Here is a 27,663-nt window from a genome sequence, read left to right as displayed (position 1 = left end):
TTCTGGTGTATTTTAAACACTGGCATTTAACATAAAAACCATGATGTTCCTCTTAAGTAGAAGCCATGTTATCTACTTCTGACAGCACCATGATTGCAGCACCTGCCACTTAAAGTGAACCAGTACAATGATTAAGAAAAACACATAGTATTCCTTTGTTTTCTCCCTTAAACTGCTACTTTGATTTTTTTTTTCAAGAGACTTAGAATTTGATCACAATGTATATTACTGAGTGAGCATGCTTTGATGGGGATCCTATTTATCTATGTCAAATTTATGTATAAGAAAATGATTGCTCTAACTAGAATGTCTTTATACTAAAATGCCTGAATTTAGTTATTCCTAGGATTACTAGTACTCAAGTACTTCAGTGTAAATGATAAAGTGTAAATTCATTTCTTAAACATGCATCTCAAAGAAACGGCCTATATTTTGTTTCTTGAACAGCTGTGCCCATAGGTGCCCAGTGTTTAAGCGACAGTGTCAGAGTCCAGCCTGGATTTTAATCCAGGTTTTCATTTTTTCTCTTATAAGAGCTAAGAAAATGAGTGTATGGGAGTATTATGATAATAATGCCCATCAATCTGTTTACTTTCTATTTAAATGTCTCCAAGGCATATAATGATTAACAGACAAAAATCTAGCCTTCAATTATTTAGCAGGTAAAGGCTTGAATAAATCCATCAGCCTCTTTGAAAACAAAGTAGTGGAAGACATCTAATTTGCAAAAGGACTGATTGAATCATAAGCCAATTGCTTTCTCAAAATCAACAGTAATATTTTCCTTTTGAGTATTGCCCTGGAGTGTTTTCCACTCTGGGAAGAACCAACACAGAATGAAGAAGTCGGTGGAGAGGGCATGCTTCCATTTGGAGAGCAGGAAAAGAATAACCGTGAAAGGAGCCTGAGAACAAGGGTTGCAATAACAGGCCCTTTCTTTACTAGACAGAAGAGGGGCATAATGGAGCACTCATGGAGCAAGAGGAGTCGTATGTCAATTCTGCTAACACCAGCCTTGGGCTGAATTATTCCTGGGAAACAAACTGTCGGTTTGTTGATCTAGGAGGCCTCACATCTCAGTTTAGAAAATACTGTCTCAGCCAGAGTGGCAAATGTCCAAAAGTGATTATGTAACTCCAGCCTAATTGAATACACACAAGAAAAGAACTGATCTCTGGAAGAGAATGTCTTCCATGGAATGCCTAGAAATATAGGAATTTGGGGTAGGAAGAAGACAGACTTGTATATCTGATTTTGTGGCTGACCATTTGGTATGGGATAACCATGTACTGTGTGCTCTTCCCTGGGGAGGACTATGTCTCTCACCCTCAGCACCCTTAGTCTGCTGTAGTTCTTTGTGTAGACTGTGTAGGGTTCAGGAGCTGTGCATCCTCCTGTCTACTTTATCACGTCGATTGGTGCTGTACTTATTCAGTTCATATTTAGGCAGTCAGAGTGGTGAGACCTCATGGGTATAGTTTCTGTCATACCTAGGAGGCACGGTCTCACAGGAAACTCCCTGTTCCTTTGGCTCTAGAAGTGCTTTTATGTAGATTACTGGAGCACCTGCTGAGATCTCTTACTATGCCAGTGCAGAACCAGGTGGTATAATGTACAGACCTTGTCTTCAAGGAGCTTCCCATTTTTTGTCCCTCTGCTAAGTAAAGGAAGTTCAAATATAAAGAGAATACATGGATTATACAATCAGCCCAGTAGCCCTGTGGGAAAGCGATGAAGGCTGCCCTGGGATGTGACTATGGCAGAAGACCTGGGAACTGGTGATAGGTGAGAAGAGCATCATCGAAGACTACTACCCTGCAGCTGCCATGTCCATGACTCCTGTTATACCAAGGGCTGTGTGGATGCCCAGGGTCTGGTCAGCTTCCTGAGACCATGTTGGTGTCCAAGGGCCTTGCTGCCACTGAGGCCATACTGATCTGGGTGGCCTGTGCTGCCACCCAGGGCCAGGGTGACATCTTGACATTGTGGCCCAGGCTGTTGCCAAGGGCCATGTCTGGTACTGTGTTCCTGCTGTAGCTAGGGTCTGTAGTTCACGGCCTGTGTTGCCACAGGGGTCATGGGAACCGTGCATGTTGAAATCCAAGGGCCATGCTGAGCTGGCCCATCCCTCACTGGTTCTGAAATAAATGGTCCTGTCCCTTGCTGGACACTGCTGCAGTAGAGCTGGCCTGTCCTCACACTTTGGAGAGATGTCCCCACCCATCACCATGATGTGGGACAACTTGCCCTGATATTATGGGCATAGGAAAGCTGGCTCTGCCCTTTGCCTGAGGGGAGCAGTCCCAGTAGCCCAGAGTGACCAGCTCAGCTACCATCCAGGCCTACATCCTGGGCCTTGAGTGGGCCCACCCTAACATCTACTCCATCTATGGTCTGCTGGAGTATGTGAAGGAACGTGTTCTGCAGAGCCATAGTTGGATGATCTCCATGACTCAGCAACAGCAGGATGTCCATAAGGAGTTTCAGTGAGGGTCCAGTGATAATGGTGTACCAGAGGCCATAAACCAGACCAATGATTCATTGCAACAAATGAGTGATTGCAGTCAAAGAGACAAACTGCCTGCAGGCTGTAAACCTAATGCAAAAGTGTAAGTAACCCTAAGGAGACTCCTGTCTCCAAAGGTTACTGCTGGTTTCCACTGGAGCTTAGGTGTACTCTCCTGCTACAGCCTGAAATATTAACTAGTCTAAATTCATATTTGGGCATGTCTTCAATTATGAAGACACCAGATTAACTTTCTTTACTGGATATATTTACTGAGGATATACAAATATATTCTCAATGCATTAACACCTGTTTTGGGCCAATGTTTGTTTCTTTAGGCTCCATGTTTAAGAGTGATGTCATGAGCATCACTCTTAGCAAAAATGTCACTTTTAGAGATTTCAATAAGAGCAAACAATCTGTCATTATTTTAAAGATGGAAATGAGAAAATAAAAGGGCCTTCAGGTAGTTCACATGTTTTCCTTGTGATTTGTCAAAAACCAGTAAATTTTTGATAGATTATATAAAATGTAGCATATTCCTTTTATAATCTATAAATATTGTCTAATAAATTATACCTCAGAATTCTGACATTAAGAAATTAAATTGGAAATGAATATAGCTCCGAGAAACATCTATTTTAGTTTGTATGTGATCTTACATCTAATCTTTCAAGCATTTACCCTAGCCCTTGTGTCCTTCTGAGAAGCTCTATAATTGTAGCTGCAATATTCTTATTGCCTAAACAATCATATTGCTGCACAGGTAATAACAATTCATGTTAAAATATTAAGTTTACATAAATGTATATCAGAAGTAAACCATATTTCTCATTACTCTGGCTAGCATCCATAAATATATTTCTCTCACCATGTGACATCAATTGTTCTTGTTTCCTCCTGCTCTTTTATCTTACTCTTCTAGAGAGAGGGGAAGTAGAGAATCAACGGGCTAATCAAATAGCTCCATAAGACAAAGGAGACACGGCCAGTGTGGCATAAGTGTGTTGTTGTTTACTAGGGGTTGGGTTTTGAAGGTCTTGAGGTATAGTCCAGTCTGGCTTAAAAATTGCTACCCTTCTGCTCAGCTTTCCTAATACTGAAATTTCAGGTGTGTAACAACTACCTCTACCTGTCTGCTTGTTTTGTCTTAACAAATGAATGTAACCAATATTTAATTCATTGTTCTGATTAATAGTATATTGTTTCATTATTATCATACCAAATTATACATTTAAAACTTATGAGGTTAGATCTTCCCTCTTCAGCTCAAATAATTTCATTGCTTTTATTTCCAAAGTATCAAGACCTATCTAGACCCTGCCTATGAGATCATAAGCTCCCGAGGGTATGCAGGCACTCAAGGAAGAGTCACCACTGGAAGGAATAGGTCTTAAAAGGTACAGGCACATCAGGAAATCTGTGTCCATTACATGAGCATAACAAATCTCCTGTCCTCACTTGTCATTACTTACTATCCCTCCATTTTCTTCAGGTACTTTCATGGTATAGGCTAAACCTCAGATGAAGGAGATAAGGGAAATGGTAAAATGCTATAAAGCTATGTCAAAAACATTCTTACATCTCATCCCTAGGGGTAAAATGTTCCTTGGCTAAAACTGTTTCCCCCCATTCTCTTCTTTTCTGTATATGAAAACATTAACATAAAGGCAACATTTTTCCGAATTAGATTTTATCTTCACAAATCCTTTAAACTTATCTGTCAATATTATTTTCATTGGACCTCAAGTTCTGAGTCATACACCAAACTTCCTGCTATTTCTGCCTAATCACCGGCAAGAATTCTGAACTACAGGAATGAAATAGGCGATGGTTAAACTCTTGATTATGTTTATTGGAAATATGGACTAAATAAGGCGCTTTAATTAGTATCAGACAGAAGGATGAATTGATCTCCAACAAAGCACAAACTGTTGAAGCAATAAAAATTTAGAAAACGTGTCTGAGGCATAATTTAGGATGATGATGGAAGAGATGAATCTCTTTCCTGTTGTGCAAGATGAGTTTGGGATTAAAGTAACTGCACTGGAAAGCTGTAGTTGGTTAGCACTCAGGCAGTGTGTGTTTAAGGTTGTCTGCCCCCGGGAAACCACTGTACATTCAGAGCTTTTAATTCATTTTAAAAGCTACTCGGCATTCATAGCAAACCACAAAGGCTATTTTGGTCAAATTCCTTTGTGAAGAGTAGTCTAAAAGAGTTCTAAGTCTTTACAGTAATATTTTCTCTCTGAGAGTGAAGAATTTTAATTGACTAAAATATTCACTAAAAAGTTCCCTATCAGAATATTTTATAATGATATTATGAATATTTTAGAGATTTAATGAGCAACAACTCATAAATCCTTTTACTTTTGTGAAAATATTAGTGTTAAAGAAATATGTCAATATAAATTGAATATTAAGATTTTGGAGAAGCTAGGCTAACCAAATAAAAGCCAACTATACAGAACAAACATTTTATGATTCCATTCTTTTATCCTCTACTTTGATGTGTTCTTTCCTGGAACTGTGAGTAGAAGCAAGAACAGATTACAGGTGGGTGTGGTAAATCTTTTCAAACTACCTTTTAAGACACAGTAATAATATAATTGAAAGATTTGGTACCTGTCAGTTAACTTGTGAAACAATAAACTCACACATGTTATAACCAAATAAAACTGTTTAGGAAGTTTATATGAAAAGGGCATGGCAATAAGAACTCTTAGGACAGCTGACCCTCTTAAAGCCTCACAGACTAGTAAGTAAATGAAAAATAAACACACGTAAGTGCCAGGAAAGAACTCAAGAATTCAAGTGCACTAGTGGGTTTTCAATTCTTCTGTTGACTAGACCTCAGTTATATCAGCTATTGGGGCGACCAGGTGCGACCTGGGGCTTTCATTTCCTGCTCCTAAGAAGCTTCTGCCATTTACTTTATTTACTATACAAAGAACCTTTTATACTGCCCCAAAGCACCATAATGAAAGAAAATGAAGGCATGATTCTCAGAGCTTGGCCAGAAGTTTGGGTGGAGGTTTCTGCTTCTGTTTCTATCAGTTACTGGATGAAGGCTCTCTGATAACAATTTTGGGGTAGCTACTGATCTGGTCACTGGAGATGGCCAGTTTAGGCTACATATCTACTATTGCTAGGAGTCTTTGCTGGGGTCATCCTTGTCGGTTTGTGGGAGTTTCCCTTGCACCAGGTTTCTACCTGAGCCCCAAATGCCTTACCCCTTCCAGTTTAGTTCTCTCTCTCTCTCCATGCACCCTCAATCCAATCCCACAAGTTTCCATCCCCACCGGCCCACAGGCCACTCAGGAGATCTCTTCTGTTTCCCCTTCCCAGGGAGATCCATGCACCCCCTGCTTGTTATCTAGGCCAGAGAGGGAATTTCTCTTCGCCCCCACCCCCCCCCCCCCAGCTGAGGACTGAACCCTGGGCCTTATGCTTGCTAGGCGAGTGCTCTACCACTGAGCTAAATCCTTAACCCCAGAGAGGCAATTTCTATCAGAGCTAAATCTGGAAAGAAAATTATCTTCTTAGCTTCATTAAAATCATTTTCAAAGTTTGAAACATGGTAAGTCAGCAAATGATGGTGTCATCATTTCTGATTTTTGTGTGGTATTATTCTTTAACTGTTTACTCACTGGATCATTCCAAGCTTCAGTGCAGAACATCTTCCACATGTGTACACTACAGAACCTCAGGGAAGTAGAAGTGACTGCAAGACAATTTCAGTAACCTACACAGGTTCCCAAATAACCCTGGTACCAACTCAGCAGACCTCATAAGTGATTTAGAAACAAATGTTTTGCTGCATAGTGATTAGCTTCATATCTGTATCAATTTGAGAGATAGTGGTGGTGGGGACATGGAAGGAGTGGAAGGGAGCAGACATGAGAGGGGTGGAAGAGGGGAAAGGGAAGGGAGAATGGTGTAATTATATTTCAATTAAAAATTGTAACATAAAAAGAAGAATGTGCATAGTGATCTCAACACAGTTGAGACAAAGTTAGCCAATAGTTCCTAGGTATAATATCATATAATTATTCATATAATAAGACATATTTCATTGGATTAAAATAAAATGTCTTTTTTTTTTTTTAACTGAGCTTACTGTGGTCTTGAAGCTTCAGCCTGATCTGTCTGGAGTTTTTCTCCGCCTTCCACCTCCATTGTACAGTAGACAATCCGATTAGGAGCGACTGACTTCAAACCTTGCACTTCCATTATGACGATCTAAAGATAAAGTAATTTGAAATTAATATGTAAAGTTGATATTGGTCAATAACACAGACAAATAACAGCATGAATAGTTTGGTAAGGATCTCACAAGACCCCATTTTCACTCCTAGCTGAGGCCCTACTGGGAGGTGATGACTTCTGAGAAAAGCAAGCCAATTTTCTTCAGAGGTGTGACTCCTGGCATGTCCATCATGCTCCAGCAGATGGCTACAACTATGCCCATTTTGGTCACAATAATCTGGGACTGGGTGGAATGTATATGACACATGCACACACACACACACACACACACACACACACACACACACCACACGAGACTCATATCTACATGAGAGGACAAAAAGTCGGAAGTTGGGAGGGGGAATGAAAGGGGGTTTTGAAAGAATTGGAGGAGGGAATTAGGGTGCTGATATGATCAAAACTCCCAAAGAATAAATAATAAAATTTAACAGAGTAGTAGCATGAACATTCAGGAGTAGGAAGAGCAATTGATCAACTCATCTGGTGTCATCACTAGTATGTCTGGTACATCTAAATAAAACAATACAGCCCTATAGGTCTAATTTCCAAGGAGGGGACAAAACCAGCCCCAAACACTAGTGAGAACGATCCAAAGGCCACAGACATCAGCTAACTGAACTGCAGCTATTTCAGTTGATTCTCAACAAAGCCTGATCATGATATCACAGAAAATAAAACTTCGCTGTGCTCTATGCTGCATCCCCTCCCCCAGTCTCCTGGGGGCTAAAGCAACAGGAAGAAAACAGACAAGGCTGTCCTACAAACAAAAGGAAGGGAGGCAGCACACAGCTTGTGTCTGAGCAGTATGTAACCACAAGGTCGCATGAGACCTACACACATGGGCAGCTGAGCGATATGGTGGAACGTAGCCAAGTATCTATCAGTAGACCCACCGGCAGGCACAAGGTCTGCTAGCCTAATGTTAATGTGAAAGTTCAATGTGAAATTATCCAGACTCAAGCCACAGATGCCCCCATGCAGTTGAGTGATTCCTAGGCTGACAACCATGTTCTTCTCTTGTTTTGCTTGATTTTAATGTTCCTTTGCATGGTATGCTCTGTGTACTAGCTTATGTTCTGCTTCATCACTCCTTCTCAAGGCCTGGTGGATAGAGAACATGCAAATGTTATCTCCTATGTCTAACTGCTTTTGATACCATACACTTCCTTAATGGGTTCAATATACACTGCATGACCTGAGTGCAAACACTGGTTAGGTGTTTTCCACACACCAGTAACCAGAAAACCAGGAGGGGAGTGTATTTTCCACAACTAACATGTCGGTAGCAGAAATCAGGTTCTAATGGCTATAACATGCCACTGAGCCACAGCCTGTTGGTGCGGCTGTGCTGAGAGGGAGCTTGGCAAGCAACGGGAACAGCCAGGAAAGGGAGCAAGAGCCATTCACTGAAGAGAAGGGCAGTTTGAGCAAAGCTTTTCAAATCTGTACTTCCTCCACCCTAGATTCACTTCTTGCTTAAGACACATTCTACACTGGACCAGCTCTAAGCCTAAAAACTGAAATGTGAGAGCTAGACATTGGATTTGCTGCTGACTTTTAAGAATTTTCATTGTTGAAGTCAGGATCCGAGGAACCAGCTTTGCTTAATGGGCCTGGCTGGCGTAACGTGGTTGGAAGGTTGGCCACTCATCCCTCAGGTGTTCTGGGCCATCCTTGCTTAACATGATTTCATTGTGCTGCTGGGCACATAACTCATTCATGAAACACTGTGGGCACAGAATGCAGATTTATATCCATCCATGAGCACAACATATCTGCCTCAGACAGATATGGCAATAAAGGATGTCAAGACAATTTTATAAATATGCAAGCTTCTCAGACCACACAAAAGTAAGTTTCAGCTTGCATTCTCTTCTTTAGAGGTTACATTGCTAACTGAAAAGCTCAACTTAACATATTGGTAATAAAGCACAGAATAATAATTCAGTCACTTGGCATCACCACGTAAGCCCAATTTTGACTATGAAAGGGAGAAAGAACTAAGTTACTTACAATTTTTGAAGACTTTTAAACAATAAAAAGGGAAATGTTCAGAACTGTATTTTCACTTCAGAATATTTATTTAAGATATAAAATGATATAACATTAAAACTATTTTCTTGGGCTGGAGAGATGGCTCAGAGGTTAAGAGCAGGGGCTCCTCTTCCAATGGTCATGAGTTCAATTCCCAGCACCCACATGGTGACTCACAACCACCTATAATGAGGTCTGGTGCCCTCTTCTGGCCTATATGCATACATGCAGGTGGAACACTGTATGCATAATAAATTAATAAATTTAATAAAATTAAAAAATTTTAAAAATCTATTTTCTTCCTATAAATTTAAAATACAAAGGTCTTGTGAGAAAAAGTTACACTGCAATTAAATGATTTAGGAAAATATTTAGCTCAGTGGTAGAGCGCTTGCCTAGCAAGCTCAAGGCCCTCGGTTCGATCCTCAGCTCCCCCTGCCCCCACCCCCCAAAAAAAAAGAAAAAAATTTTAAAAGCATTAACATCTTTTTTTTTTCTGTTAGCCATTTAAATATCTATGGCAGGAGAGGAGAAAATTCCAAGTATAATCCACTATGTAGTTCCAAATTAAACACTCATGCTCTGAAGCTGGAGAGACTGGAAAAAAAAAAAACAAAAAACCCCAAAACCCAGAGGCAAAGTATTTTGGCAAAGCCATTAGGTAAACCCAGGATGAACAGCCACATATTTTTACTCTGACACCAGGTTTAATACATTTACCTACAAAGCAATCCTGGGAGTGAAGAACGAGGGGCAGTTGTCACATCCTCAAGTCCACTAAATGGAGGAAGAAAGAACCAAAGCAGACACTTGCTTTTTCCGCTGCCACTTAGCAGGTTGAACGTCATCAAAGAATGTAAAATCTACCTCCCAAGATTGGATGTCCTTGTCCAGGCCAGTGGCATTGGGAATAGCACAAAGTGAGAATCACAGTCTAAAGAAGAAGCGGTCACACTTCAGCAGAAGCTTTGGGAGAAGGCCTGAGAAGAAAGCTCAGTGAGTCAAGAGTTTGTTCTGCGATCGTGAGGACCCGAGTTCAGATCCCTAAGCACACACATGTGGCAGCAATGTCTGCAACCCTAGCACTGTGTGTTGGGATGGGGATGGGGTAGAGACAGGCAGATCCTGAGGTTCATTGGTTAGCCAGCCTGGCCCAAACAGAAAACACTAGGTTTCCAGTGAGAGAGACCCAATCTTAAAAAGTGAGAGGGTAAATGATGGAGGAAGACACCCTGATGTTAATCTCTGGCTTTTACATGTGCCCACAAGTGTAAATACTGACATTCGTGTGCTCGCACGCGCGCACACACACACACACAGTTTGGAAACTATAAATTTATGCTTGACACTGCTGACATTTGCACATAGAACAGATATCATGAGGTGAAAACACTGGAGCAAAAGCTAAATGACCTGACTCTTTATAATAGCACAGTCTTTTCTCATCATTTCCTTTACACAAAGTCTTTCCCCAAGGACTTTTGTGGGAATGGTTATATAAACTCACAGACATAGTCCACATGTTTAGATTAGATACAAACATAGATTAACACACACTCATGGGAAACAGGAATGAGCAGCTTCATCATGGCTGGTCCTCTGGATTAAAATAAGATGGATGCAACCCTGAAGTTTTGCAGACATACTTCTAAACTTGTTTTATTTGTTCCTGTTCTGGCCATGTTTCCTATCTCTATAACGAAAGTAGAATTCCTGAAAAAGATTTTTTTTCATCATTATAGCACCGAACACTGTGCTTTAAACATTGAGCTTGGTTAAGTTCTAGAATGCTAATCCCATAGGTGAAATAAACTAAAACCTAAATTAATCAAAAGCCAGATTAGATAGATGCCTCTTACATGTTTCAATCCTCTTTGCACCTCCTGTACCTGATGTTTACTTTGTCAATGCACTTACACTAGTTTAGAGAGCACATAACCATTTCTCACAGCTGTTTCATTAATTCTAATATGGGTGTCACATTTAAAACAACTTGTATTCATTTGTATATAGAACCTATTTATACAGACAACAAGAACCACTTAACATTTTCTAAACACACTGCCCTGCTTTAAATTCTAAACCTTATCACTAAAGTCAACGGCAACTCCAGCTCAACCTCACGTCTGCAGAGGAGGGGAGGGAAGCCACTTACCTCTAAGGTGAATGACAATACCACATCAGACTTGGACAGCTGGATCTCATTCTCATCTCCTAGGTCCAAAAATGCAGAATTCTGGGAACGCTTCAACTTCTGTAATTTAAATTCTGGACCGCCTTTAGAGACGGGAAGACTCTCTAAATTGGCCATCAGCAAATTCACGGAAGCCCGCAACTCTTCTATGTACATACTCTCCATTTCTTTTGAGATAAATCTGGGGAATCTTCTTTCCTTAAAAATAATTTAAAAAAAATATTAGGCCAGTCCCATTAGTTTATGAGAAAAGGCTACATGATATGCAATGGCTTTTCTTGCATGGTTTTATGATAGTTTCCATATAATGCATCAACCTCACTTCAGTCTGGGGGTTTAAAAGTCCTAGGTTTTGGCAATCTTGACTCTATCTAAAGGTATCTTATATATTTCATGTAGAACCACTGTGGTATGGAATGAATAATATTGTCTATATTCTTTCATATTAATCACTCTTATAAGATGTGCTAAAGTGAAAACAGGTAGGGTGAGATGGCTTAGTGTGTAAATAAATCTTAACTGGCCACCATCTTTGAAGTACTTGGAGTAAGTGATCTGCAAAGAAATATTTAGGATACACTGCTCTGCTAACCAGAAGAAAATCATTTTCCTGGCACCATTCTTACCATACATGTACATTATTGGGAAGTTATACTCTTTGTGCATAAGTACTCACACTAAAATTCCCTTTTACTCTAAATAATATGGATATATTTCTAGAACTGGGTAATTTTCACATTGCACAAACTTGCAAAGATCCCTTATGGCCACAATTCAATCTTTCCCTAAAGGTTTAGACAAAAACTCAATGTAAAGCAAAAAGCCAACTTATGATAGAAAAGGAAATAAGAGTATAATCTGGAAGATTCTATTCTATTTCAGGATTCTATTGACAGCTTTTTATTTTATTTTATTTTTTTAAATCTCTGCAATCAGCTTCTCATTTCTCACACTCAATTAAAAACAACATCCTGGGGGTTGGAGAGGATGGCTCAGCAGTGGAGAGCAATTGTTCTTTCAGAGGACCTGGGTTTGGTTCCCAGCTCCCCCATGGTACATTGCGACCACCTGTGATCTCCGTCCCAGGGGATACAACTGCCCTCTACTGCCCTCTACAGGCATGTACCCAGTGCACAGACATACCTGAAGGCAAAGCACTCAAACTCATAGAAATAAAATAAATAAACTGAAAAATGTAAAACACAATTGCCAAAACACTAATATTTAGAGCTAAATTGTCTGCTGAGATTATGCCAATTTATATTTCATAAAACAGCAAAAGAGAACATTGTTCTCTCTCTTTATTCTTTGCTAACTTGGCATTTGGCTCTTTCCTTCAATGCAGAGGGGATTATTGATTACATGAGGTCAAGAGTTCCATCACTCTTGGTGTAAACTAAAGGCTTGAGGAGGAAGGTTTAGCATGGGCATATTTCAAATGATTTTTGAATGTTCTTGAAAATCTTAGCCCTCACTGTTGTTTCCATTTGTATCACTGAAAACCCCACTTTTAGGAACAGCATCCCTAACAGCAGTGGGATTCGTCAGCATGCTCCTAACAAATGCAGCTGGCCTCAGACTCACTTGTACCAAGTCATTCATTCACTGCATGGACTGCAACATCTGGCGTCAGATCTGGATAGGCCTAGGAGTCCCAGGCCGCCTGTTTGCTCTCCTCCAATTTAACCTTCAGATATTCCTCTTAAAGTCATTTACATATACTCAGTGTTAAATTACATATTTTTATAAACATTAAATTTTTGCATTAATAATTTTCCTCAAGACCCTTAAGTTGGAAGCCTCATTACTAAATCAAAGTTTTGCATATCCAGCAGGACCATTTCTTACATTTCCTTAGAAAGAAATCAAGGTGACTCAATTTTCTCTTTTAATGAAGGCAAAACGGAAAAAGAAATTAATTAAACAACAGCTATGTATTTTTTAATGATTTAATTAATTTTAAGTATATGAATCTGTCTGATATCTACAGATGTCAATAGTGGGCACTAGGTTCCCCCAGAACTGGAGTTGGGGATGGTTTTTTAAGGGAGTCTGCTAGAAACTGAACCCATGTCCTCATAGAGAGTAACAAAAGCTCTTGAGCACTAAGCCATTTCTCCAGCCCCAGTTATATATGTTTGGACAAGCTTTAAAAGCTTTCTGGGAAAAGAGAATCATGTGAAGGTCAGAAATGAGGCAGAAGGATGAGGGGGCAGATCTGTTCAGAGATAGAGGGGTAAAGCTCGTCTTTAACCACCTGAGACCGGGTACCCAGTTACACTTCCTGTTTACTATGGATTAAACATTCCAGACAGAGAAGTGACACATTAACTTCTGCAATTCTGTCTGGAAAAGATGCAAATGTTTGTCTCCTATTTAAAATAGCCCAATGGCTACAATATAAGTGTGTGTTTTAAATTAACCACTTTGTAACTATTCCAAGAAAGTTAAAGAATGCCCAAACACCTTGTTTCTCAGAGTCTCTCTTGAATATTTTTATTATTCAACTGGCTTGTCCACTGATAATACACTGAATAAAATACTGTATTTTCATTTTGTATTTGTATGGAATTTATAAGTTTTCCTTATAAAATTCTATCTTCACAGAGGAGAGAAAAAAGAACTTGTGGCATATTTGAAAGCTCAGATGCATCAATTTTTTTTTTCAAATTTCCAAGGTGTTGCTTCATGAAAACTAGCATTAGTACATAAAATAAAACCTATTTGTATTTAGGTATTGCTAAACACACTTCATCATCATCTGTCCAAGAGGAAACTTATAGGCATCATGAAAATAGAGTTATTATTTCAGTTTTGTGGGAAACTGACCATATTACATCTTTGTTTTTGAAAAAATGCTCATAAGTCTTCTATTAAAGATTTGGAATTTATGGATAATATTCCACCAATTTCATTCAACCTGCTTTTGTTGACTCTTAGAAACAAAAGAGTCCCTTGCTTTTCAGATCAGCACACATGTTCAATCTGATCATTTATGTGAAAGGAATTACACAAGGAGCTACTTTCAAGTTGTTCAACTGTGAGGTTTTCCCATAAATGAAATTCTAATTTGGCCCCATGTCTACCACGGCACACTAGTGCCTCTAACATGATGATACATGAATGTCTGAAGCCTGCAAAGGTCTCTACTATTGTTACTCACTGTTCCACATGTCTTTGACCTTTTTTCCTCCCTTTCTAGCCAGGCCCATAGCACTGGTAAGTCTCCCCAAGCTGTATAAATCTCTGCTTTGTCTTTCATGACTTCCCAGGTTGGGTTCCTTTAATCCAAAAATATAAAATGCTCCAAAATCCAAAACTTTTTGACCACTCTGATGCCACACATCTAATGTGTGATGAATACAGACAAAAATTAGGTGTACCATGTAAAGTGCTACACAAAGTCACCTTCAGTCTACTCAATTAAGGTATGAAATATCAATGTAATAGGCTTCATGTTAAGGCAAAGGTCCTGTTGCTGAGACTACTTATGTGTACACAAATAAGCTAAAACCTCAAGGATTCCAAACCTGGAATACTTCTGGTCCCAATCACTGGACAAGGGATAATCAATCTGTATTAATTTTAGGATTATAGTATCATTTGGACTACTGGATGTAGACTTAGTCCCAAAGGCAATGGAAGTATTTGCAAGTTTGAGCAAATTCAGTTATCTCTACCATACACTGATAGTCTTGCTCCCTTTCTATTTAAATATGCTCCTTCATGGGAGATGGGAGAGTCTTATATCAGGAATTCAGTCCTACCATAGCTTTCTGATGATAACGTGTAGTAGTGATATTCAGCTGTTCAAAAGACATCCATGGGGGCTGCAGAGATGGCTGGCAGCGTAACAAGCACTTTCTGCTCTTGCAGAGGACAAGCATTTGACTGCCAGGACCCATGTGGCATCTTACAATTGAACTCCAGTTCTAGGGGATCCAGTGCTCTTTTCTGGCCTTCATGTGCACCCAGGCATGCACACAGTATACATACATACATACATACATACATGTAGGCAATCATGTTCCTGTAAGTAACCTTTTATCCATGCTCCTATTGGGGGGGGGGAGCGGAAACACTCACTGGTTGACTAAGCTGGACTTGAGTGGAGTATTTCCTTTAGTCACCAACTCTCTATGTGGGGTGATAAATGTTTGTTTACAACTCCCTAATGACTAGATGGGTGGGCCTCATTCAGAAAGCTTTTAAAGACCTTAAGAGAGGCCAATTTGTCCTGGAGATCAGCAATTCTGCCTCAAGACTGCAAACCTAGAAGCCCTGCTTGAATCTCCCTTCCACAGGCCTGCTCTGCAGCTGCAGACTTAAGACTACACTGCCTTGTAACTGAGTTTCCAAGCTGCTATATAAATATATAGACAGATACATGTAGAAAACATCATTTATTCCTCCCCATCTATCTGGCTTCCTGTGGGTTCTATCTCTCTGGACATCCTAGCTAACACAGGGAATAGCCATGAGTGTCCACAGACAATGTCTGTAAGAAGATCACAGGGTCTGGGAAAAGACCGGGAGCAAGAAAGGGAAGGGATCATGATCGATGAAATGAACCGAGCCAGGGCCAGAACTCAGTGGTATTTAAGGTCAGTGGGGCAACAAACCAACCACAAAGCACTATACAGACATTTAGCAACAGTTGGTACTTACTGACACGGCACTTTCATAAGGCTTTTGCAAAGAATCACTGGCTGTTGAGTGCCTGGTTGGGGGAGGAAGGCAGACTAGCTAAAAGGATGGAACAATTGCTCTGATGGAAAGCAATGATGCATGACCCCAAACAGAAGAGGAAAAATGGTAATAACTGTCATGTGGTGGAACTATTGCAGAAGTAGACGCAATCTAAGTGTGATGGCCCATGTCTATAATCTCAGCACTCAAGAAGCTGAGGCAGAGGGATCAGGTTACTCTGAGGTTCCCCTTGGCTGTAGTGAGATTCTGTCTGAAAAAATAAGTAGAAGCAAAAGGTTTTCCTACCAAGCTTTGCATGAAGCACAAGAAAAAGAAAAAAGTCAACTATGATGCCATAGTTTTTGTTTTTGTTTTTTAGATTGAGGAACAGAAAACATGGTGCTGCTCAGAGCTGGTCTAGCCTGGCCACTTGACCACTCATCCCCTTCTTCCTGCACAGCCACCCCATGGATTTTCTTGGTCGTAGCAATCACCTCCCATAGTTTAGCAACACAGCATTTTATCACTCAATCATGGGCCTTCTCAAATAAAATATAAGCTGTATTTGGCATGTAGGAATATTTCTGTTTTGTTTCAGTCCAAGGCAATTATATTTGTCTGGTTTTATCTTAAGCACTAGGATAGTGCATGCTTATAATAGTGGATGACCAGTAAATATTGTGAAATAAATATGAAGATCAAAAATTAAATAATTTGCATACTACTGCCCATTTAAGAAGTAAACATGGACTTAGCTACAGGTTTCCCCAGCCTCATTAACATTCCCTAACTTCTTCCTTGGCTAAAAATAATAAAAATCAATACCCCTATTACTTGGCACAAATTTCTATCCTGTGATTTTATTGTTATTATGTAGCCTTTACTGTTTTACAATGGGTAGAAGGGTGAGTTCCCGATTCCAAACTGGTAATGAATCACTAGTCTGCACTTATCAGACTAAGGAGGTCACAAATGTAGGGAGCAACTAGCCTCTGGTGCCCAGGGCAGGGCCTGTGACCTAGTCTATCAACGCAGTAGCACTGTGATATGGGTGATGTGGGTAATCTTCCAAAGCCTCAACACTGTCTATAAAAGCCTTGCTATCACCACCCATGTAGTCACAGGGCAATGAAAGAGGCATCCGTCGACAAGGTCAGTGTGTTGATGAATCAATCAGTCTTTTACGTCTTATTCTGAGAGCTCCGGTGTGGTGTATTCAGAGTGGAGAAGGGTGAAACCTGTTCTATATGCTATACTGACGTTCCTGCTGAAATGATTTACCGTTTTGAGGCATTTCGCACTTCTAATCCCATATGTTTCACTTCTTTCTCACTACGTTTCCCAATTAATCGCATCTCTACTGAGACCAATGGGCTGTCTCAAAGGGAAGCCTTCTTGGTCGTTGCTCATCCTCAGGCCAGGACTTGTGAAAATACATTCTCTGTAGACACGAACTTGAGAATACACCTGAGACTCTCGTTTATATCAGTAACATTCCAGAGCATCATTCAAACTGTATTAGAAAACAATCATGAATATCCAATTCTCTGGAGTAACAAGTCCAATTTATAATTAGGCAGCAGTAACGGTACTTCTAAACAAGTCTCTAGATTCTTTCCTAGCCTTTGGCCTATAAGAAAGGCAACCAGCCTTCTAGCCAGGCTCAAAACAGGCTAGCATTCAGCTAAGACTTCTTCATCTCTAAAGTTTCTAGCAGCTTGTAGCTGCTGGATTTCTATACTGTGAACGGAACAATGCGCCCTCTGAAATGGTTCATTGCCTCTGTCAAATGTCTAGAGGCCAGCAGGGAGGCATTTCTCTTCACCCTTGCTCTATGTATGAACATCACTCTTCAGCCTCTCATTCATAGCATCCCACATGGTCAGTCATCTGGAGATTCTCCCTTTAGAAATCTGCCTTGCTTTGCACAACCTACTACCAATCCTATTACCCAATTTCTGTTTTCCTTTCTCCTTTTCTGGCCAATATCTCAATCTGTTCTCTAGCATTAAATTTAGACAGGCAGAGTATTAGCACTCTGAAAATATCATATAATCACAAATATATTTTTTTCTGGGCAGAAGTACACAATATAACTTTGGAGTCAGTATATGAAACATACTCCCAGTGCTGGAGAGAAATTCACTGTCTTGGCTTAAGTGGACAGACATATACTCATTAAGTAGTAAATGCTTATGAATGTTGATATGCAAGTCAGAGAGAGAGGTGGGAGGAAGGAGGGAGTACAAGGGGAGAGAGAGAGGAGAAAGATACAGAAAGGAAAAAAGAGGGGGAAACAGAGAGAGGAGATAGAGAGAGGAGGGAGGCAGGAAGGGACTCATGGTGGGAAAGGGAGGGAGAGAAGGAGGCAGGGAGGGAGGAAGGGAGGGAAAAAGGAAGGAAGGGGAAAGAGGGAGACAGAGAGAAGGACACTATCAACCAACTACTTAGGTTTGTTCAGCAGAAGGAAAAGGAAGGAAGTCAAATGTGCTCAGCAATCCATAGACAGCCATGTCACTCTAATTATCTTATGAAGGATTAAAACTTTTACATCACTGAAGTAAATTAATCTGTCAATTCACACCAAAAATAATTCAATGGTTAAGATGCATCTCTCTAAATACCCAAATTATTAAAAAGGAACTCAGCTTTTGTTTTAAATATATTTCTGTTCTCAGAAACAGCGATTATGCAAGGAAAAATCACTAGGATTATTATAGAAAACACACTTCATCTGTCAGATTCTGTCATACATTTCAAGTTATATTTTGGACAGTCAATCATTCTATCAAATTGGCCCCACTATTTGCCAAGCATTGTGTTGGGAGTTTTGGAATATGATCTTATAAGGAGACTTTTTTCCTCTGATTGTATTTTTCATGGTGTAATATTAAAACTCTTCCAGATCTAGTTAGCAGTTAGAAAAAAAATCAGATTTTTTTTAAAACAACTACAAAAGTTATCATTGAATTTAGACAATTCACACAGTAAGCATAGAAACTCCAGGTATACAGCATACTCCATTTAGAAAATATGAATTCAGATATTTGGGATTAAGAGGTTATTAATACAGAAGAGCAAACCGTAACTCATGCTGGGTGTGTCTATCTACAATAAGCATGTGGTTGGTAGACAGGCATTCAGACAAGGAAAGATATACAGCACAGCATGTTATCCTGCATAACATACCTTTGCCATTTTCTCTGCCAGCTGCAGGCGGCCATCGAGTTCTCTTCTGATCTGGGCTGCTTGCTCATCAGCATTATCCAGCTTAAAATGAAAAGAAATGCATGTGTATGTAAAATGGTAATTCAGTGGCATAAAAAACAAAGAATAAATGACTAAGAAAGATTCAGCAAATTCCCTCAGCTACCTATTTTGAAGTCTGCTTGGTTCCACTGTAGCCCAATTATACGACTTTTCATTTGGGTTTTAGTCACAAAATGTTGAATTTTTAAGATTCAATGGCTGCATTTATTAAGAAATCTAATTACTATAATAACCCTGTGCCTAATGTGTTTGCAACAAACCTAAAATACAAAGTCCTTGCTTCCTTGAGGTTGACATAACTTATCATCAAATATGTTTCTTGTATTCCCCTCTCTTCAAGGTCAGCCCTGAGCACTTTAGTATTGATGAATTTCTTATTTTGTTCTCTTTTGGATGACAAGATGTTGATTAACATTTCATTTCTTATTCCATACTTTTAAAAGCATCTCTTTTTTTTTTTGTCTGTACAAATGCTAAACAGTTCAAGTACTACTTGAATGACAGCTTCCTTCCATTAAAGTCTGCATGCATTGCTCATTCTAGTGAGGACACTCATGCAGCCAAGAAATGTTTGCACCATTTCAGTGTTTTAAATTTGATAGAAGGCAAATAAAAAATGTAATCATTATCAGAAATTCCCCCACTGATATGAAAAATTATTTTCATTTATGAATTGCAATCATTCTTAACTTTTTCTCTAATATCTTCAAGCCCCTCCCCCTTCCCAATTACTCAATCTTCCTTTGTTAGTTCATCACAAGATGTGAAACTGGTGATATTAAATGGTAAATTCCTTCTCCCTTCAATCCTTTCTCCTTTTCTATTCTCATTATCAAGAAGGTGGACTAAAGGATATAACCATATTTTGTTAAAGATAATTTAAATATTTATTTATGTGTCTGTGTGTGTCTGTGTGAATACATGCCACAGGTGTGCAGGTGTTCCTGGAGGCCAAAAGAGGGTGTTGGATCCCACAGATCTAGAGTGACAGGTGGTTGTGAATGTTGTTTATTTATTTTTTCCACGGGGTAAAAATACAATAAAAGGCAGTTTGCATCTAAAGGAGTCATAGATTTTCATCTCAGAACATTAGTATTTGAAGAAGCCACAAAATTCTCCAATTTTCACCAGAGCAGTGTTTACTTCATCAAAGACATACATCTTTAGATTATGGTGTCCTGTGTAGCCTTGGCTTTCTGTTGTTTAGACCAGGCTGACCTCAAACTCAGAGACAGGCCTGCCTCTGCTTTCCTAGTGCTGGGATTAAAGGCGTGCACCACCATCATCTGACTGTTTTACTTAATTCTGAAGAAGAGTTGTTCTTCTCATTTTTGAATTTTAGTGGGGCTTATTCTGTAAAAATAAACTTTAAACACATCACTGTCTTGACCGCATTTGTCTGAGGATGTGGGCAGAGGAGAGAACTGCTGTCCTGCACCTCTTCTTTTCAAAGCTAAGCTCTGAGATCAGGAGCCTAAGTTTAGTGAATTGAGACACTGAGCAGTGCTGATCCCTCAAGGTATCCCATTACAACCACACCTCTCTCCTACCCAACTCCCAACTGGTTAGTTTTGATAACGATGAACTTCATCTACACAATACTTAAACATATATTCTGCTAAGACAAAAAGGATTTTATTTTACTTTGCATAACAAAATAAGATACATTTGCCAGAGAAGTTAACATTGATAAACAGTGGAGAGCTTTGAGTCTGAAGGCTTTGACCCCTTTGCAATCTGAAAGGACCCAAGTGCCCTCCTGAATACTCATGTTCAAAACTAGCATCACTAACTGAAAATTCAAATTTGTATCTCTAGCTATAATATGCCATGGGACATCCAGACTTACCTTTACCTGTCTACTTGAAAATTCAACTTATATAAAGAAAAGGTATGCCCTACAAAAGCTTCTCAGTTTCAAGAGGTCCCATTTATTAATTGTTGCTCTCAGTGTCTGTGCTACTGGTGTTATATTTAGGAAGTGATCTCCTGTGCCAATGTGTTTAAGACTACTTCCTACTTTCTCTTCTATCAAGTTCAGTGTAACTGCATTTATGTGAGGTCTTTGATCCACTTGGACTTGAGTTTTGTGCATGGTGACAGATATGGATCTGTTTGTAATCTGTTACATGTTGACATCTAGTTATGCCAGCACCGTTTGTTGAAGATACTCTCTTTTCTCCATTGTATAGTTTTGGCTTTTTTGTCAAAAATCAGGTGTTCTTATGTGTGTAGATTAATGTCAGGGTCTTCAGCTCAATTCCATTGGCCTGTATGTGGGTTTTTATGCCAGTGCCAAGCTGTTTTTATTATTATAGCTCTATAGTAGAGCTTGTGGTCAGGGGTGATGCCTACAGAGGTTGCTTTATTGTACAGGATTCTTTTAGCTATCCTAGGTCTTTTGTTTTTCTATATGAAGTTGAGTATTGTTCTTTCCAAGTCTGTAAAAAATTGTGCTGAGATTTTGATGGGAATTGCGTTGCATCTGTAGATTGCTTTTGGTAAGATCGCCATTTTTACTATGTTACTTCTACCTATCCATGAGCATGAAGGATCCTTCCATTTTCTGATATCTTCTTCAATTTCTTTCATAAGTGACTTAAAGTTCTTATCATACAGGTCCTTCACTTGTTTAGTTAGTGTTATCCCAAGGTATTTTATATTATTTGTGGCTATTGTAAGGGTGATGTTCTCTGATTTCTTTCTCAGCCCTTTTACCATTTGTATATAGGAGGGCTACTGATTTTTTGAATTGATCTTGTATCCTGTCACTTTACTGAAGGAGTTTATCAGTTGTAGGAGTTCCCTGGAGAATTTTTGGAGTCACTTATGTATACTATCATATTGTCTACAAATAGTGAAAGTTTGAATTCTTCCTTTCCAAAGTCTATCACTTTGTTCTTTTGTTGTCTTATTGCTCTAGTCAGAACTTCAAGTACTATATTGAATAAATATGGGGAGAGCAGACAGCCTTGACTTGTTCCTGATTTTAGTGGAATCACTTTAAGTTTCTCTCCATTTAATTTGATGGTGGCTGTTGGCTTGCTGTAAATTGCCTTTATTATGTTTAGGTATGTTCCTTGTATTTCTGATCTCTCTAAGACGTTTATCATGAAGGGTTGTTAGATTTTGTCAAAGTATTTTTCAGCATCTAATGAGATGATCATGTGGTTTTTTTCTTTCAGTTTGTTTATATGGTGGATTACATAGACAGATTTTTGTATGCTGAACCATCCTTGTATCCCTAGGATGAAGCCTACTTGGTCATTGTGGATATATATATATATTTTGATGTGTGCTTGGAGTCAGTTTGCAAATATTTTATTGAGTATTTTTGCATCAATGTTCATGAGGGAGATTGGTCTGTAATTATCTTTATTTGCTGCAAAACTCTTGAAACTGAGAAGCTTTTGTAGGGAAAAAAGCACAGTCTTATTGACTAATAAGACAAAATGGCAGCCTACAGAATGGGAAAAGATTTTCACTAACCCCACATCTGACAGAGGACTAATCTCCAAAGTATATAAAGAACTCAAGAAACTAGACACCAAAATCCTGAACAATCCAATTTAAAAAAAAAAAATGGGCTATAGAGCACAACTGAGAATTCTCAAAAGAAGAATCTCAAATGGCTAAAAGACATTTAAGGAAATGCTCAACATGCTTAGTCATCAGAGAAATGCAAATCAAAACGACTCTGAGATACCACCTTATACCTGTCAGAATGGCTATGATCAAAAACACTAATGACAGTCTATGATGGAGAGGATGCAGAGCAAGGGGAACACTCCTCCACTGATAGTGGGAATGCAAACTTGTACAACCACTGTGGAAATCAGTATGGCTATTTCTCTGAAAATTGGGAATTGATCAACCTCAAGACCCAACCATACTACTCTTGGACATATACCCAAGGAATGCTCAATCATACCACAAAGATACATGCTCAACTATTTTTATAGCAGCATTATTTGTAATAGCCAAAACATGGAAACAATGTAGATGCCCATCAACTGAAGAATGGATTAATAAAATGTAGTACATATACATAATGGAGTACTACTCAGCAGAGAAAAACAATGATATCATGAAATTTGCAGGAAAATGGATGGAACTAGAAAATATCCTGAATGAGGTAACCCAGACTCAGAAGGACAAACATGGTATGTACTCACTCATAAGTGGATACTAGATATAAAGCAAAAGACAATCAGACTGCAACCCACAGATCCAGGGAGGCTACCTAGCAAGGGGGACTCTAGGATGCCTGTAGCTTATAATAAGTTTTGGTTTTGCCCAATTACTGGACAAGCTTTAGTGGAATATTTCACTATTAGGACAAGAATTTGTACTATATCAAGCTGATGAAAGCTGATGAAAGAAAATGCTGGCTGTACTTTCAGGAGGGGAGACTAAAATCTTTTTAGATTATACATTAGCTTATAGAAAAACGTCTGCCATAAATCAAACAGTGAAGGGGAAGATTAATAGTAATCTCACTTACACAACTTAAGTAAAACATAGCTCTCAGAACAGATTAAGATAGGTTTCTTCTGTATGCCAGAGTCTAATCAATATTCATATGTATAATTCAGCTATTATTTGGCTTAAAAGGGCTTATTGGGAAATGTTATCATTTTTACTATTTTTCAACAGAGAAAATATTTTCCAGTTTCAAATAACCCTGGACTTTTGAATTATAACCTATTTTTATGTTCAAGCTATCTGTGTATTATTTCTCCTGCAGCTGACATAAAATGTTTTTACATTAAAAAAGGAACAAATACTATAGAATTGTATTATATGAAATAGAATATACAAATTCATGAAGACAGAAAGATTAGACATTATGTCAAGATGGAGACAAAAGGAATACAGAGCAATGATTTCCTAAGTACAGAATCTCTGTTTTGTGTGATGGAAAAGCCCCACAAATGGACACTAGTATTGGGACATAATATCATGAATGTAATAAATCAATACACTTAATGTAAAAAAAAGTCAAAGTTTCAAACTTCAAAAAAAAAGAAAGAAAAGGTATGTTGAATTTAATGATGCCAGAAGAGATGACTCTTACATCTGACTCGTTATGCAGAGCACAGAATGCCATGTTATAAGTAGTGTGTCATCTACTCAGTTTCTTAAGCCCTAAACAAAGGGGTCATATTTGCCCTCTCTTTCCTAAACAGCTCAAGCCCAACCCAATGTACCTACAGTCATGTAGATCAAGATCTAGAGCTCCATAGCTGAAGCCTAGGTAGGCCAGACGTACTTGGAATACCTTACCACACCTCTTTTTGTACATTAATAGTATGTATATATGTGCATGTGTATGTGTACACACATATGACCTTCAAGCTACGTTAATATATCCCATTTGCAAATTCAGATACTTCTAACAAGAAATAATTAAGAATAAAAGTAAAGGGGAAGGGGAGAGGCTATGTGAAGACTTGAGGTTCAGATCTCCAGCATATACATGAAAACCCAGGTGTGGGATGTAGTGATATACATCTGTAATCTCAGACCTGGGTGGGCAGAAACGAGAATTCCTCACCTTGGCTGCAGAAGCACTTTAGCTAATCAGCAAGCACCTGGTTCAGTAAGATACCACATCTCAGAAAATAGGCAGAGATTGACTGAAGAGAACTGAGAACTGATATCAACCTCTGGGCTCCACATGTAAACACACACACACACATACACACACACACACACACGCACACACACATACAAGTGCACACACATACACACATGTACACATAAACACATTTTCAAAAAGGGAGTAAAAGAGAAAATAATTTCTTTGTTCTTTGAATCCCCAGTGTAACCCAAACGAGTGATTCTGCACACACACAAGGAAGCATGATGTTCTGCAGAAAGAGAAGCCTGAATAGATAAATTGCAGAACTGGCATTTTAAGATGCTGCTGACACAGTAGAGCCTATTGCTGGGCATACAGCTATGTGGACTCAGAGGGTTGCAATAGAGGATCACAGGCAAGTCTCCATTTCTGCAGTGCACTTCTCTTTTGCAATTTCATCTCCTCTAAATTCATGATTTCAATATTTTATGTGACAAAAGATTACTTACCACACAGACGTCTTCTATGGCACTGGGGATAGAACTTTTAAAGAGTTTCACTCAAACCTCACCATGACAGATGCACAAAAGTACCCCTCATCTCAGCAATGCCTCTAGTTCATATCACACAGATATTTTGACTTCAAGTTTCACTAGCTTCACACATGTCAAGACATGTACTTTGATTTTTCCTCACCTTCATTGCTATGGGAATACTATTTCCCCATTCAGAATTTTCTGGCTGAGGACTCTCATCTGGACCCTTTAGGAAGCTGTGACCCTGTTTAAAGTTGTAAGAAGGATTTTGTAGAGAGAAATCTATGTTTTCCTTCACAGAACTGCTTGGATTTGATAGCTAAACTACAACACTGTAATATTATTTCCTTCTTGAGTCTCTGAGCTAGCTAGGCATCCCTGCTCCCACTGTTATGAGTCCCACAAGCAGACCAGGCTACACAACTGTCACATACATGCAAAGGGCCTAGGTCAGTCCCATGCAGGCTCCCTGGTTGTTGGTTCAGGCTCTGTGAGCTCCTATTAGTCAGGTTAGTTGACTTTGTGGGTTTTCTTGTGATGTCATTGACCCCTCTGGCTCATACAATCCTTCTTCCCTCTCTTCAGCAGGATTCCCCAAGTTCAGCCTAATGTTTGATTGTGGGACTCTACATTTGTTTCCACCAGATGCTAGATGAAGGCTCTCTGATGACTTTTGGGGTAGGCACCAATCAATGAGTATAGCAGAATACTGTTAGGCATCATTATATACTGTTGTAGAATATAATTTTAAGGTGTGTTACTTTTGTTTATGTTGTATTAGTTTAACTCTGTAAAGCTGTGATATTTTGCCTGTCTAAAACACCTGATGGTCTAAGAGAGAGCTGGACAGCCAACAGTAAGGCAGGAGGAAGGATAGTTGGGGATAGCAGGGATAGAGAATATATTGGAGAAGTCATGGAGAAGAGAAGTAGCTGCCAGAGAAGGAGGAGGACATCAGGGGTCTGCCACCCAGTACACAGCAAGTCACAGAGTAACAGTAAGATTTATAGAAGCAAGAGAATGGGAAAAGCCCAGAGGCAAAAGGTAGACTAGATAATTTAAGGCAAGAAACAAGCCAAGCTAAGGCCAGGCATTGATAAGTAGGAATAAGCCTCAGTGTGTGAATTATTTGTGAGCTGGGTGGCAGACCCCCAAAAGAGCAAAACCAAACAACAAAATTTTGGCACCCAATGTGGAGCTTGAATTCTGTGTAGAGTTTAAGATAGTTGAAGAAAAAAAAAAAGAGAGAGAGAGAGATACAGCTCCTTTAAGAGTTTCTGCTGCTAGTCAGCAAGCTCTTAAGCATTCAGTACATCAAGTAGGAGCAAAAAACTAAGCAAAAAACACCTGCCAAAGTGCAAGCATCAGCATTCTAGAGCTCTAGGAAGGTTGAATGAAGTTCCTGGTCAGATAAACTTCCAATTATCCTCAAGTTTCATTTTTGACTTTCACAACCGAAGAAGTGGGTGAAGCCAGCTGCAAGCCATGTGTGAAGGATCCAGGTGAAGGTTACCAGTTTAAAGGTTTGCTCCTGTGGTCAAAAAAGACTAGAGATTCAAAGTAAAAGAGATCCAGACAGAAAAACCTCTAAACAGATTCCAGTGTGTTTTACAATGTGCATGGGAAAGAAAGAAAAAGAGTATGGACAGTCATAAAAAGAAACAAACAGTTTAAAAATAAAGTCTTTAAAGAGAGAGTAAAAGTAATAAAAAAGAATAAGCCATGTAAGATGAGAAATACACAGGGAGTCTGGATCCTGTATGTTATTGTGTTGATTTTGAATTTTTTGATTGTTGAAAAGAAAATGACAGCTGTAAAGAGACCTGGAATTGAAAGAGGGACTGTTGAAATAAGTCAGCCTATATACTTTAGGAATGCTTTAACTTTTAAAAACGTCAAATATATATTTGTGAAATGGAAATAAAAAAATGCTTTGGAGTTTTGTTCCCACAGGAGATGAGCAGCTGTGGATTCCTTCAGGAATGATACTGCTCAGGTTTGGTCAGAGGAGACCTCCTGAATCGAAATAGGTGATATCTATCAGCAAAGATTATAGCTGGTCTTCTCAGGATTTGGCCATTATCTCAAAATTTTCCCTCCGGGATCCTAAAGAAATTTCGTTGTCACAGATAGCAAGAAGCAGTTGGGGAACATAACATCCACATTCCCAAGTAGGGTATGGAAGGTCTTTGGTTATTTGGTGGTCTATGGATGTTTGTTATCATTTAGTGGAATATAGAATATTGTTACAAATTTAAAGATATTTTGGTACACTGTACATATGTTTCTACTATTGTTTAAATGATTTTTTATATTGATAAAAATTTAAGGTTATTTTTGTTACAATATAATGTGTATATGTTTCTATTCCTGTTTAAACTATTGTACCTATGCAGTTTATTTAAAAATGTAAGTTAAAATTCTAGTGTTTGAAAGCTATTATTATAAACTATATAGGATAATCAGGAGACATGGGTTAGTGGTTAGTCATTTATAACAATCAAATTTGTAGTTATGTTAGGTATGCCTTCCAGATTATATAGAGATGTATTTTAGATACACATATGACCTTCAAACCTTT

General features: G+C 38.9%; 1 protein-coding gene across 13 annotated transcripts in view; it reads right to left on the bottom strand.

Moving 5' to 3' along the window:
• Positions 1-27,663, bottom strand: part of Cadps2 (calcium dependent secretion activator 2) — a 542,247-nt gene that overhangs the window by 282,155 nt on the left and 232,429 nt on the right. For all 13 annotated transcript variants that reach the window (XM_036180984.1, XM_036180978.1, XM_036180981.1 and 10 more), the window contains exons 4-6: positions 18,882-18,962; positions 10,965-11,201; positions 6,627-6,748 (exon numbers count right to left, since the gene is read on the bottom strand). In XM_036180984.1, the coding sequence (XP_036036877.1) occupies positions 6,627-6,748; positions 10,965-11,201; positions 18,882-18,962 (440 nt within the window). The remainder of the gene's footprint in view (positions 1-6,626; positions 6,749-10,964; positions 11,202-18,881; positions 18,963-27,663) is intronic.

Source organism: Onychomys torridus, chromosome 3 (assembly GCF_903995425.1).
Source record: "Onychomys torridus chromosome 3, mOncTor1.1, whole genome shotgun sequence".
In the NCBI taxonomy this organism is placed as follows: Eukaryota; Metazoa; Chordata; class Mammalia; order Rodentia; family Cricetidae; genus Onychomys; species Onychomys torridus.
Note: the sequence above shows the minus strand (reverse complement) of the source record. Positions and strands in the feature narration are given on the sequence as shown.